At 38.4% G+C, this 11,646-nt stretch overlaps 1 protein-coding gene across 1 annotated transcript; it reads left to right on the top strand.

The window, feature by feature from the left end:
* Positions 1-1,818: 1,818 nt before the first annotated feature.
* LOC133649508 (uncharacterized) lies at positions 1,819-5,330 on the top strand. The gene is made up of 3 exons (XM_062046098.1): positions 1,819-1,826; positions 4,388-4,860; positions 4,946-5,330. The coding sequence occupies exons 1-3, from the start codon at positions 1,819-1,821 to the stop codon at positions 5,116-5,118; spliced, it is 654 nt and encodes a 217-aa protein (XP_061902082.1). The 3' UTR covers positions 5,119-5,330.
* The last annotated feature ends 6,316 nt before the right edge of the window (positions 5,331-11,646 follow it).

The following is an 11,646-nucleotide window of genomic DNA, read 5'->3' as shown; positions in this document are numbered from 1 at the left end:
GATATATATAGGTGAGCTGCAGGGGGGCGGGGCTTAAGCTCCCCACTGCAGTGTCGCCAGCGACTCCTCAAACCTATGGATCAAAGAAAACGCCTACATGTGTGATGTGTCCCCTCGACATATGTTGTGCATCACACAGTGGCCAAACACACAGGTAAGTATGGTTATGTTTGGTGAATGTATTAAAATGTTTTCTTTGATCAATCCTCTGACTCCTGTGTTGATTGATTGAGGCGTCTGAGCCCCTCACCACATTTCGATAACAGGGCCGCGGGGGACCCACGAACGGCAGGGCGCCACCAAGCGACGGGTTGGAGGCACTGGCGGGTTAGGTTTGTGGTTAGGGTTAGGGGAAGGGGTTAGGGTTAGGGTTAGGGGAAGGGGTTAGGGGTTAGGGTTAGGTTTTTGGGGGTGAGATAGAGAGAGAGAGAGAGAGAGAGAGAGAGAGAGAGAGAGAGAGAGAGAGAGAGAGAGAGAGAGAGAGAGAGAGAGAGAGAGAAAAATTGGGAAGGGGATGCACGGTCCAATCAACCCTCCGCCAAGTTGGGCTGCGCCAGACGCAGAACCCCCCGGAAGTCCCTGAAGGAGGCAAACCAGACAACACCCACAAAATTAGACCATTTGCTCCCCATTAAGACACCAACCCGAAATATGGGGATTGTGTGGTAGGCCCGTCCATCTTTGGAACCAGCGTGTCAGCCCGTCAGTGGGGAACCTCCAAGTCACCGCACCGACCTCTGTGGCTGGCTGGACACCGACGGGTGTGCGCGAGCTGTGAGGGTTAGGGTTAGAGGAGGCACGATGCGTTCAGCGCTCAGTCGTCTCGTCCTCTCCGTCTCAGGTCGCCTGCAGGTGGGAGGGGGTCCACCACAAGTCGCACTCTGTACCTGGGGCGCGCGGGGTCCGATGTTCCTGGGTCTCGGGTCACTCACGGGCCGTCTGCATTCTCGCCTTCGTCTGCCGTCTTGCGTCACAGGAGCGGAGCAGGAAGCTTCTGCGTGTGTGTCGGACTGCGGAGACATCAGGACAGCCGGCGCCAAGCAGGAAGGAGGAGGGAACTCGCCGCCAATCTCCACCATGGCCTGAGGAATCTGGGATGCAGAGACAGGCGTCTTCGCCCCGGCGCCATCGCTCCGTCCTGGTGGAACAGCTCGTGCGTTGTGGCCTTTGGGTGTCACCACCAGCGAAGCTATTTGGCTCTCCGCCAGTTGTAGGGTGTCAAAGGTCATCTTTGTGCCAAACTTTTTTCTGGCCCAGTTAGAAGCAATAAAAAAGGAGGACCTCCAGTTGTAGCCAATTACAGGAGTCAGCTTGTCCTTCACAATTTGTAATGATATTACGTAATGCTTCTTTAAAATGTCCATTGTAGCCTCTGCCCAATGTTTGGCATTAATAGCAATACAAGCCTGTGTGTCGGCATTGTTTAATGCAGGCCTGATCCTATTGGCCAGTGCATTTGCCATTTTAAAAATAGTCTGTGGCTGTTCAGACTTATTAATGTTTTCCAAATGATGCAAAACTGTGATGATGTTTTGCATGCATTTAATTTTGAGGCCGAAATTGTTGTCTTGGAGCCCATCTCCGTTCTGATTGTTATTGCCTGCTGTTTGGCCGGGGCGTGACTCAGAGTTGAGGCCACGCCCATCTTGATCTGATTGGCCAGAGCGCGACACAGAGTTGAGGCCACGCCCTTCTTCATCGGCGCTGGCAATTAGCCAAAATGGTGGTGCCGCATGGCTTGTGTTATTGCCACAAGCCATGAACGAAGGGTTTTGACTTTTTGAAAACCCGGACATTGTTAAAAATGTAAAGCAGGCAATGCGGAGGTATTTAGTCAATGTGTCAATGGGCAGGTAAAATAGAAAAATTCAAATTTCGAAAAAATAGTACTATTTATTTGCAAATATCAACTGTGACAAATCCTAGCAACGTTTCGGCATTAAACCTTCATCAGGCGAGATAAGTCACAGAAAATAGTCTAAAGAAAAAGTTCAAAAAGCTTACTAGAGGTCGGGAATCTGCTTTCATCGAACACTCCGGGCTTATGACAAACTTTTCTTCGAGGCAGGAAGAGAGACCAGAACTGCCTGCCGCCGATTGGTCAAGCAGGAGACATGCATTATGGGTAATGTAGTCTAATGACACTCAGTGGAAAAAAACAGCTTCCTGAAGCGTCCTGTCTGTATATTATGCATGTGCCATCTGGTGGATAAAACCAGTTGCTACAGTGCACTGCATCTCAATCAAAATAACACTGCCTAATCCACAAATAATGACTAAAATATAATATAAATCACCTTAAATTATGCTCTATCCCCATGGAATATAGAAAATACATAATTAGGTGGCAGAGAACTGAATCCCTAGACCCATAATTGTGACCCAGCATATTTTATAACCTAATACTTATTCCTTGAAAAAAATGTGATACAAGTTATAACAAGGTTAGCTTTTAGGCACCTACCATAGTGGGGTTAGGTTTAGGCCCCTACCCTAGTGGGGTTAGGTTTAGGCCCCTACCATAGTGGGGTTAGGTTTAGGCCACTACCATAGTGGGGTTAGGTTTAGGCCCCTACCATAGTGGGGTTAGGTTTAGGCCCCTACCATAGTGAGGTTAGGGTTAGGATAAGGGTCAGGGGTGGGGGTAGAATAAAGTTCTCTGCGGCCCATTGTACACAAATTCCACCTTAGGGTTAGGGTTAGGGTTAGGGTTAGGTGTTGGGGGGTTAGGGTTAGGGTTAGGGGGAGGGAAAAGGGAATATGCGCTGTCCGTCTACAGTCTGCCAGAGTGACCCCACACCCAGAGCACACCCCCCCAGGGGACCCCAATCGGACAACGCCGAGAGTGGTGTCAGACACATCAACCAATTTCTTCATTATTTTTATGAACATGCGACGCGTTTCGGCCTGTTTGGCCTCATCAGGCATGTAAAGCTTCCACACTTGAGGTCTCCAGCAAGATGGCCACCTCATCCGCTGGAGCCTTTTTCCAAATGGAGCTGTGGAAGGGGGAGGATTTTACTAGAGCTCTGCAGGGGGCGGGGCTACAGCTCACACCTGCAGTCGTTTAGTCTGCTCGTCAGACAGCCGAGGAAGAAGCCAGGTGTGGGAAAATCAGTCCAAAATAAGACAATAATCACACCACACACTAAACTAAACAAATCACTGCAAAGTATATACAGATAGGAAAAACACTGCAAAATATGTACAGGTAAGCATCACTGCAAAAATATACAGGAAAACTCAAACAAATCCAGGTAAGTATTTCATAAACACACGTCCAGATGGTTCCTCGGCGTCTGTGACCTCTGACCCCAATTTTTGAATGTGCCTGATTATCATCAGCCCTTCACCACATCCCAGCAATGCCCAACAGAGCCCCAAGGGGGGGGGGGGGGCGCACAAAGGGCAGGATGCCACCCCAACGGCAGACTGGAGGCACTGGCTAGTTAGGTGTTGGGGGGTTAGGGTTAGGGTTAGGGGGAGGGAAAAGGGAATATGCGCTGTCCGTCTACAGTCTGCCAGAGTGACCCCACACCCAGAGCACACCCCCCCAGGGGACCCCAATCGGACAACGCCGAGAGTGGTGTCAGACACATCAACCAATTTCTTCATTATTTTTATGAACATGCGACGCGTTTCGGCCTATTTGGCCTCTTCAGGCATGTAAAGCTTCCACACTTGAGGTCTCCAGCAAGATGGCCACCTCATCCGCTGGAGCCTTTTTCCAAATGGAGCTGTGGAAGGGGGAGGATTTTACTAGAGCTCTGCAGGGGGCGGGGCTACAGCTCACACCTGCAGTCGTTTAGTCTGCTCGTCAGAGAGCCGAGGAAGAAGCCAGGTGTGGGAAAATCAATCCAAAATAAGACAATAATCACACCACACACTAAACTAAACAAATCACTGCAAAGTATATACAGATAGGAAAAACACTGCAAAATATGTACAGGTAAGTATCACTGCAAAAATATACAGGAAAACTCAAACAAATCCAGGTAAGTATTTCATAAACACACGTCCAGATGGTTCCTCGGCGTCTGTGACCTCTGACCCCAATTTTAGAATGTGTCTGATTATCATCAGCCCTTCACCACATCCCAGCAATGCCCAACAGGGTTAGGGTTAGGGTTAGGGTTAGGGTTAGGGTTAGGGTTGGGGTTGGGGTTAGGGTTAGGGTTAGGGTTAGAGTTAGGGTTAGGGTTAGGCATAAAGAAAAAGAGTTGGTTAGGGTTAGGCATAGAGAAAGAGAGTTGGTTAGGGTTAGGGCTAAGGGTGGGGGTGGGGCGATAGAAAAGAGCGAAAAAAAAGAATAAGAAGGGTGTGCACGGTCCGTCTATGGCCCAACGGGCTCACACTCACGCCTCATTGAGCCCCCCCGGGTGTCTAGTACCCAGTCTGTGGATCCAGAGGCCTTCCGCCCGCCTCCGTTGGGCGGCACTCCATCTGGAGTTGGCTTGGACCACACACGCCCGGACAGAAGCCCACCCGTGCCGGATAAAGTGTTGCACAAGGTAGGTGGTGGTGTTCTTCTGCCGGACAATGTTATATTTATGTTGGTGGAAACGGGTGGCGATGGTGTTGCCCGTTTCACCAACATACATAGCACGGCAACGCTGGCAGAGGATAACATACACGCAATTTTTGACCTGCCCGTCTCCTCCGCACAGCGGCCGGAAGACCTTACCGCTGTGGCGATTGACCAGCCAAGGGATGTTCCGCAAGGGAGCGCTGCTCCGGGCCGAGGGCGGATCTCCGGTGGAACTGATCCGAGCCCTGACAAGCAGATCACCCAGGCTGGGATTTTTGCGGTAGGCAGAGACCAGATAATGGTCCTTCAGTTTGCCGCTTTTCTCCACAAAGGTACAAAAGTTACCCTTGACCCTTCTGGAAACCTGTACCGCCGCAGGCGAGAAGGTTGTAATAAGGGGGATCATGTGTTTACCAGGGGGAGGCTTCTTCTGGTCCAGGAAGCACCTGAACTGTCTCCTGAGGAAGGATCTGGAATACCCTCTCTTCCTCAGGGCCGTGAACAGGGCTCCCATGGCCGTTACAAAGTCCTCCCGCCTGGTGCAGATCCGGTGGAACCTCAGCAGCTGGGACTTCACCAATCCCGCGTAGGTGTGTCGGGGGTGGAAGCTGGTTTTGTGGAGGAGGGCATGGGTATCCGTCTCTTTAAAAAACACCTTAATGTCCAAATGGTGAGTGGAGGTGAAATCCGGACCCTTGAAGGTGGTAGTGTCCAGGAAGTCCACTGACGTGGGGCTGGTGGTGGACTTAATGGTGATACTGGGGTTGTGGGTATTCAGGGTGTGGCGGAACACCTCAAATTCCTCCATGGAATGAGTCCACAGACACTTTTTTTTTCTAAGTGTCTGATCGAGAGAAGGAAAAAGAGGTGATTTTTAGCCTCTCTCGATTTTGTACTTAGAAAAAATCCAAATTTTTTTATTTTTTTTCCGTTTTTTTTCTAAGTGTCTGATCGAGAGAAGGAAAAAGAGGTGATTTTTAGCCACTCTCGATTTTGTACTTAGAAAAAATCCAAATTTTTTTTTTTTTTTTTTTCCGTTTTTTTTCTAAGTGTCTGATCGAGAGAAGGAAAAAGAGGTGATTTTTAGCCACTCTCGATTTTGTACTTAGAAAAAATCCAATTTTTTTTTTTTTTTTTTCCGTTTTTTTTCTAAGTGTCTGATCGAGAGAAGGAAAAAGAGGTGATTTTTAGCCTCTCTCGATTTTGTACTTAGAAAAAATCCAAATTTTTTTTTTTTTTTTTTCAGTTTTTTTTCTAAGTGTCTGATCGAGAGAAGGAAAAAGAGGTGATTTTTAGCCTCTCTCGATTTTGTACTTAGAAAAAATCCAATTTTTTTTTTTTTTTTTCATTTTTTTTTCTAAGTGTCTGATCGAGAGAAGGAAAAAGAGGTGATTTTTAGCCACTCTCGATTTTGTACTTAGAAAAAATCCAAATTTTTTTTATTTTTTTTTTCCGTTTTTTTTCTAAGTGTCTGATCGAGAGAAGGAAAAAGAGGTGATTTTTAGCAACTCTCGATTTTGTACTTAGAAAAAATCCAAATTTTTTTTTTTTTTTTTCATTTTTTTTTCTAAGTGTCTGATCGAGAGAAGGAAAAAGAGGTGATTTTTAGCCACTCTCGATTTTGTACTTAGAAAAAATCCAAATTTTTTTTTTTTTTTTTCTTTTTTTTTCTAAGTGTCTGATCGAGAGAAGGAAAAAGAGGTGATTTTTAGCCACTCTCGATTTTGTACTTAGAAAAAATCCAAATTTTTTTTTTTTTTTTTCCGTTTTTTTTCTAAGTGTCTGATCGAGAGAAGGAAAAAGAGGTGATTTTTAGCCACTCTCGATTTTGTACTTAGAAAAAATCCAAATTTTTTTTTTTTTTTTTTCCGTTTTTTTTCTAAGTCTGATCGAGAGAAGGAAAAAGAGGTGATTTTTAGCCTCTCTCGATTTTGTACTTAGAAAAAATCCAAATTTTTTTTTTTTTTTTTTCCGTTTTTTTTCTAAGTGTCTGATCGAGAGAAGGAAAAAGAGGTGATTTTTAGCCTCTCTTGATTTTGTACTTAGAAAAAATCCAATTTTTTTTTTTTTTTTTTCATTTTTTTTTCTAAGTGTCTGATCGAGAGAAGGAAAAAGAGGTGATTTTTAGCCACTCTCGATTTTGTACTTATAAAAAATCCAAATTTTTTTTTTTTTTTTTCCGTTTTTTTTCTAAGTGTCTGATCGAGAGAAGGAAAAAGAGGTGATTTTTAGCCACTCTCGATTTTGTACTTAGAAAAAATCCAACATTTTTTTTTTTTTTTTCCGTTTTTTTTCTAAGTGTCTGATCGAGAGAAGGAAAAAGAGGTGATTTTTAGCCTCTCTTGATTTAGTACTTAGAAAAAATCCAATTTTTTTTTTTTTTTTTTCTTTTTTTTTTCTAAGTGTCTGATCGAGAGAAGGAAAAAGAGGTGATTTTTAGCCACTCTCGATTTTGTACTTAGAAAAAATCCAATTTTTTTTTTTTTTTTTCCGTTTTTTTTCTAAGTGTCTGATCGAGAGAAGGAAAAAGAGGTGATTTTTAGCCTCTCTCGATTTTGTACTTAGAAAAAATCCAAATTTTTTTTTTTTTTTTTTCCGTTTTTTTTCTAAGTGTCTGATCGAGAGAAGGAAAAAGAGGTGATTTTTAGCCTCTCTTGATTTTGTACTTAGAAAAAATCCAAATTTTTTTTTTTTTTTTTCCGTTTTTTTTCTAAGTGTCTGATCGAGAGAAGGAAAAAGAGGTGATTTTTAGCCTCTCTCGATTTTGTACTTAGAAAAAATCCAAATTTTTTTTTTTTTTTTTCCGTTTTTTTTCTAAGTGTCTGATCGAGAGAAGGAAAAAGAGGTGATTTTTAGCCTCTCTCGATTTTGTACTTAGAAAAAATCCAAATTTTTTTTTTTTTTTTTTCCGTTTTTTTTCTAAGTGTCTGATCGAGAGAAGGAAAAAGAGGTGATTTTTAGCCTCTCTTGATTTTGTACTTAGAAAAAATCCAATTTTTATTTTTTTCTTTTCTTTTTTTTTTCTAAGTGTCTGATCGAGAGAAGGAAAAAGAGGTGATTTTTAGCCACTCTCGATTTTGTACTTAGAAAAAATCCAAATTTTTTTTTTTTTTTTTTCCGTTTTTTTTCTAAGTGTCTGATCGAGAGAAGGAAAAAGAGGTGATTTTTAGCCTCTCTTGATTTTGTACTTAGAAAAAATCCAAATTTTTTTTTTTTTTCTTTTTTTTTTCTAAGTGTCTGATCGAGAGAAGGAAAAAGAGGTGATTTTTAGCCTCTCTTGATTTTGTACTTAGAAGAAATCCAATTTTTTTTTTTTTTTTTTCCGTTTTTTTTCTAAGTGTCTGATCGAGAGAAGGAAAAAGAGGTGATTTTTAGCCTCTCTTGATTTTGTACTTAGAAAAAATCCAAATTTTTTTTTTTTTTTTTCCGTTTTTTTTCTAAGTGTCTGATCGAGAGAAGGAAAAAGAGGTGATTTTTAGCCTCTCTCGATTTTGTACTTAGAAAAAATCCAAATTTTTTTTTTTTTTTTTTCAGTTTTTTTTCTAAGTGTCTGATCGAGAGAAGGAAAAAGAGGTGATTTTTAGCCTCTCTCGATTTTGTACTTAGAAAAAATCCAATTTTTTTTTTTTTTTTTCATTTTTTTTTCTAAGTGTCTGATCGAGAGAAGGAAAAAGAGGTGATTTTTAGCCACTCTCGATTTTGTACTTAGAAAAAATCCAAATTTTTTTTATTTTTTTTTTCCGTTTTTTTTCTAAGTGTCTGATCGAGAGAAGGAAAAAGAGGTGATTTTTAGCAACTCTCGATTTTGTACTTAGAAAAAATCCAAATTTTTTTTTTTTTTTTTCATTTTTTTTTCTAAGTGTCTGATCGAGAGAAGGAAAAAGAGGTGATTTTTAGCCACTCTCGATTTTGTACTTAGAAAAAATCCAAATTTTTTTTTTTTTTTTTCATTTTTTTTTCTAAGTGTCTGATCGAGAGAAGGAAAAAGAGGTGATTTTTAGCCACTCTCGATTTTGTACTTAGAAAAAATCCAAATTTTTTTTTTTTTTTTTCCGTTTTTTTTCTAAGTGTCTGATCGAGAGAAGGAAAAAGAGGTGATTTTTAGCCACTCTCGATTTTGTACTTAGAAAAAATCCAAATTTTTTTTTTTTTTTTTTCCGTTTTTTTTCTAAGTCTGATCGAGAGAAGGAAAAAGAGGTGATTTTTAGCCTCTCTCGATTTTGTACTTAGAAAAAATCCAAATTTTTTTTTTTTTTTTTTCCGTTTTTTTTCTAAGTGTCTGATCGAGAGAAGGAAAAAGAGGTGATTTTTAGCCTCTCTTGATTTTGTACTTAGAAAAAATCCAATTTTTTTTTTTTTTTTTTCATTTTTTTTTCTAAGTGTCTGATCGAGAGAAGGAAAAAGAGGTGATTTTTAGCCACTCTCGATTTTGTACTTATAAAAAATCCAAATTTTTTTTTTTTTTTTTCCGTTTTTTTTCTAAGTGTCTGATCGAGAGAAGGAAAAAGAGGTGATTTTTAGCCACTCTCGATTTTGTACTTAGAAAAAATCCAACATTTTTTTTTTTTTTTTCCGTTTTTTTTCTAAGTGTCTGATCGAGAGAAGGAAAAAGAGGTGATTTTTAGCCTCTCTTGATTTAGTACTTAGAAAAAATCCAATTTTTTTTTTTTTTTTTCTTTTTTTTTTCTAAGTGTCTGATCGAGAGAAGGAAAAAGAGGTGATTTTTAGCCACTCTCGATTTTGTACTTAGAAAAAATCCAATTTTTTTTTTTTTTTTTCCGTTTTTTTTCTAAGTGTCTGATCGAGAGAAGGAAAAAGAGGTGATTTTTAGCCTCTCTCGATTTTGTACTTAGAAAAAATCCAAATTTTTTTTTTTTTTTTTTCCGTTTTTTTTCTAAGTGTCTGATCGAGAGAAGGAAAAAGAGGTGATTTTTAGCCTCTCTTGATTTTGTACTTAGAAAAAATCCAAATTTTTTTTTTTTTTTTTTCCGTTTTTTTTCTAAGTGTCTGATCGAGAGAAGGAAAAAGAGGTGATTTTTAGCCTCTCTCGATTTTGTACTTAGAAAAAATCCAAATTTTTTTTTTTTTTTTTCCGTTTTTTTTCTAAGTGTCTGATCGAGAGAAGGAAAAAGAGGTGATTTTTAGCCTCTCTCGATTTTGTACTTAGAAAAAATCCAAATTTTTATTTTTTTTTTTTCCGTTTTTTTTCTAAGTGTCTGATCGAGAGAAGGAAAAAGAGGTGATTTTTAGCCTCTCTTGATTTTGTACTTAGAAAAAATCCAATTTTTTTATTTTTTTTTTCTTTTTTTTTTCTAAGTGTCTGATCGAGAGAAGGAAAAAGAGGTGATTTTTAGCCACTCTCGATTTTGTACTTAGAAAAAATCCAAATTTTTTTTTTTTTTTTTTCCGTTTTTTTTCTAAGTGTCTGATCGAGAGAAGGAAAAAGAGGTGATTTTTAGCCTCTCTTGATTTTGTACTTAGAAAAAATCCAAATTTTTTTTTTTTTTTCTTTTTTTTTTCTAAGTGTCTGATCGAGAGAAGGAAAAAGAGGTGATTTTTAGCCTCTCTTGATTTTGTACTTAGAAGAAATCCAATTTTTTTTTTTTTTTTCTTTTTTTTTTCTAAGTGTCTGATCGAGAGAAGGAAAAAGAAGTGATTTTTAGCCACTCTCGATTTTGTACTTAGAAAAAATCCAAATTTATTATTTTTTTTTTTCCGTTTTTTTTCTAAGTGTCTGATCGAGAGAAGGAAAAAGAGGTGATTTTTAGCCTCTCTCGATTTTGTACTTAGAAAAAATCCAAATTTTTTTTTTTTTTTTTTCCGTTTTTTTTCTAAGTGTCTGATCGAGAGAAGGAAAAAGAGGTGATTTTTAGCCTCTCTTGATTTTGTACTTAGAAAAAATCCAATTTTTTTTTTTTTTTTCATTTTTTTTTCTAAGTGTCTGATCGAGAGAAGGAAAAAGAGGTGATTTTTAGCCTCTCTCGATTTTGTACTTAGAAAAAATCCAAATTTTTTTTTTTTTTTTTTTCCGTTTTTTTTCTAAGTGTCTGATCGAGAGAAGGAAAAAGAGGTGATTTTTAGCCTCTCTCGATTTTGTACTTAGAAAAAAATCCAAAATTTTTTTTTTTTTTTTTCCGTTTTTTTTCTAAGTGTCTGATCGAGAGAAGGAAAAAGAGGTGATTTTTAGCCACTCTCGATTTTGTACTTAGAAAAAATCCAACATTTTTTTTTCCGTTTTTTTTCTAAGTGTCTGATCGAGAGAAGGAAAAAGAGGTGATTTTTAGCCTCTCTTGATTTTGTACTTAGAAGAAATCCAATTTTTTTTTTTTTTTTTCTTTTTTTTTTCTAAGTGTCTGATCGAGAGAAGGAAAAAGAAGTGATTTTTAGCCACTCTCGATTTTGTACTTAGAAAAAATCCAAATTTATTTTTTTTTTTTTCCGTTTTTTTTCTAAGTGTCTGATCGAGAGAAGGAAAAAGAGGTGATTTTTAGCCTCTCTCGATTTTGTACTTAGAAAAAATCCAAATTTTTTTTTTTTTTTTTCCGTTTTTTTTCTAAGTGTCTGATCGAGAGAAGGAAAAAGAGGTGATTTTTAGCCTCTCTTGATTTTGTACTTAGAAAAAATCCAATTTTTTTTTTTTTTTTTTCATTTTTTTTTCTAAGTGTCTGATCGAGAGAAGGAAAAAGAGGTGATTTTTAGCCACTCTCGATTTTGTACTTAGAAAAAATCCAAATTGTTTTTTTTTTTTTTTCATTTTTTTTTCTAAGTGTCTGATCGAGAGAAGGAAAAAGAGGTGATTTTTAGCCACTCTCGATTTTGTACTTAGAAAAAATCCAAATTTTTTTTTTTTTTTTTCCGTTTTTTTTCTAAGTGTCTGATCGAGAGAAGGAAAAAGAGGTGATTTTTAGCCACTCTCGATTTTGTACTTAGAAAAAATCCAACTTTTTTTTTTTTTTTTTCCGTTTTTTTTCTAAGTGTCTGATCGAGAGAAGGAAAAAGAGGTGATTTTTAGCCTCTCTTGATTTAGTACTTAGAAAAAATCCAATTTTTTTTTTTTTTTTTCTTTTTTTTTTCTAAGTGTCTGATCGAGAGAAGGAAAAAGAGGTGATTTTTAGCCA

Source organism: Entelurus aequoreus, linkage group LG05 (assembly GCF_033978785.1).
Source record: "Entelurus aequoreus isolate RoL-2023_Sb linkage group LG05, RoL_Eaeq_v1.1, whole genome shotgun sequence".
NCBI classification, from domain to species: Eukaryota; Metazoa; Chordata; class Actinopteri; order Syngnathiformes; family Syngnathidae; genus Entelurus; species Entelurus aequoreus.
This window is presented reverse-complemented; position numbering and strand designations above follow the sequence as displayed.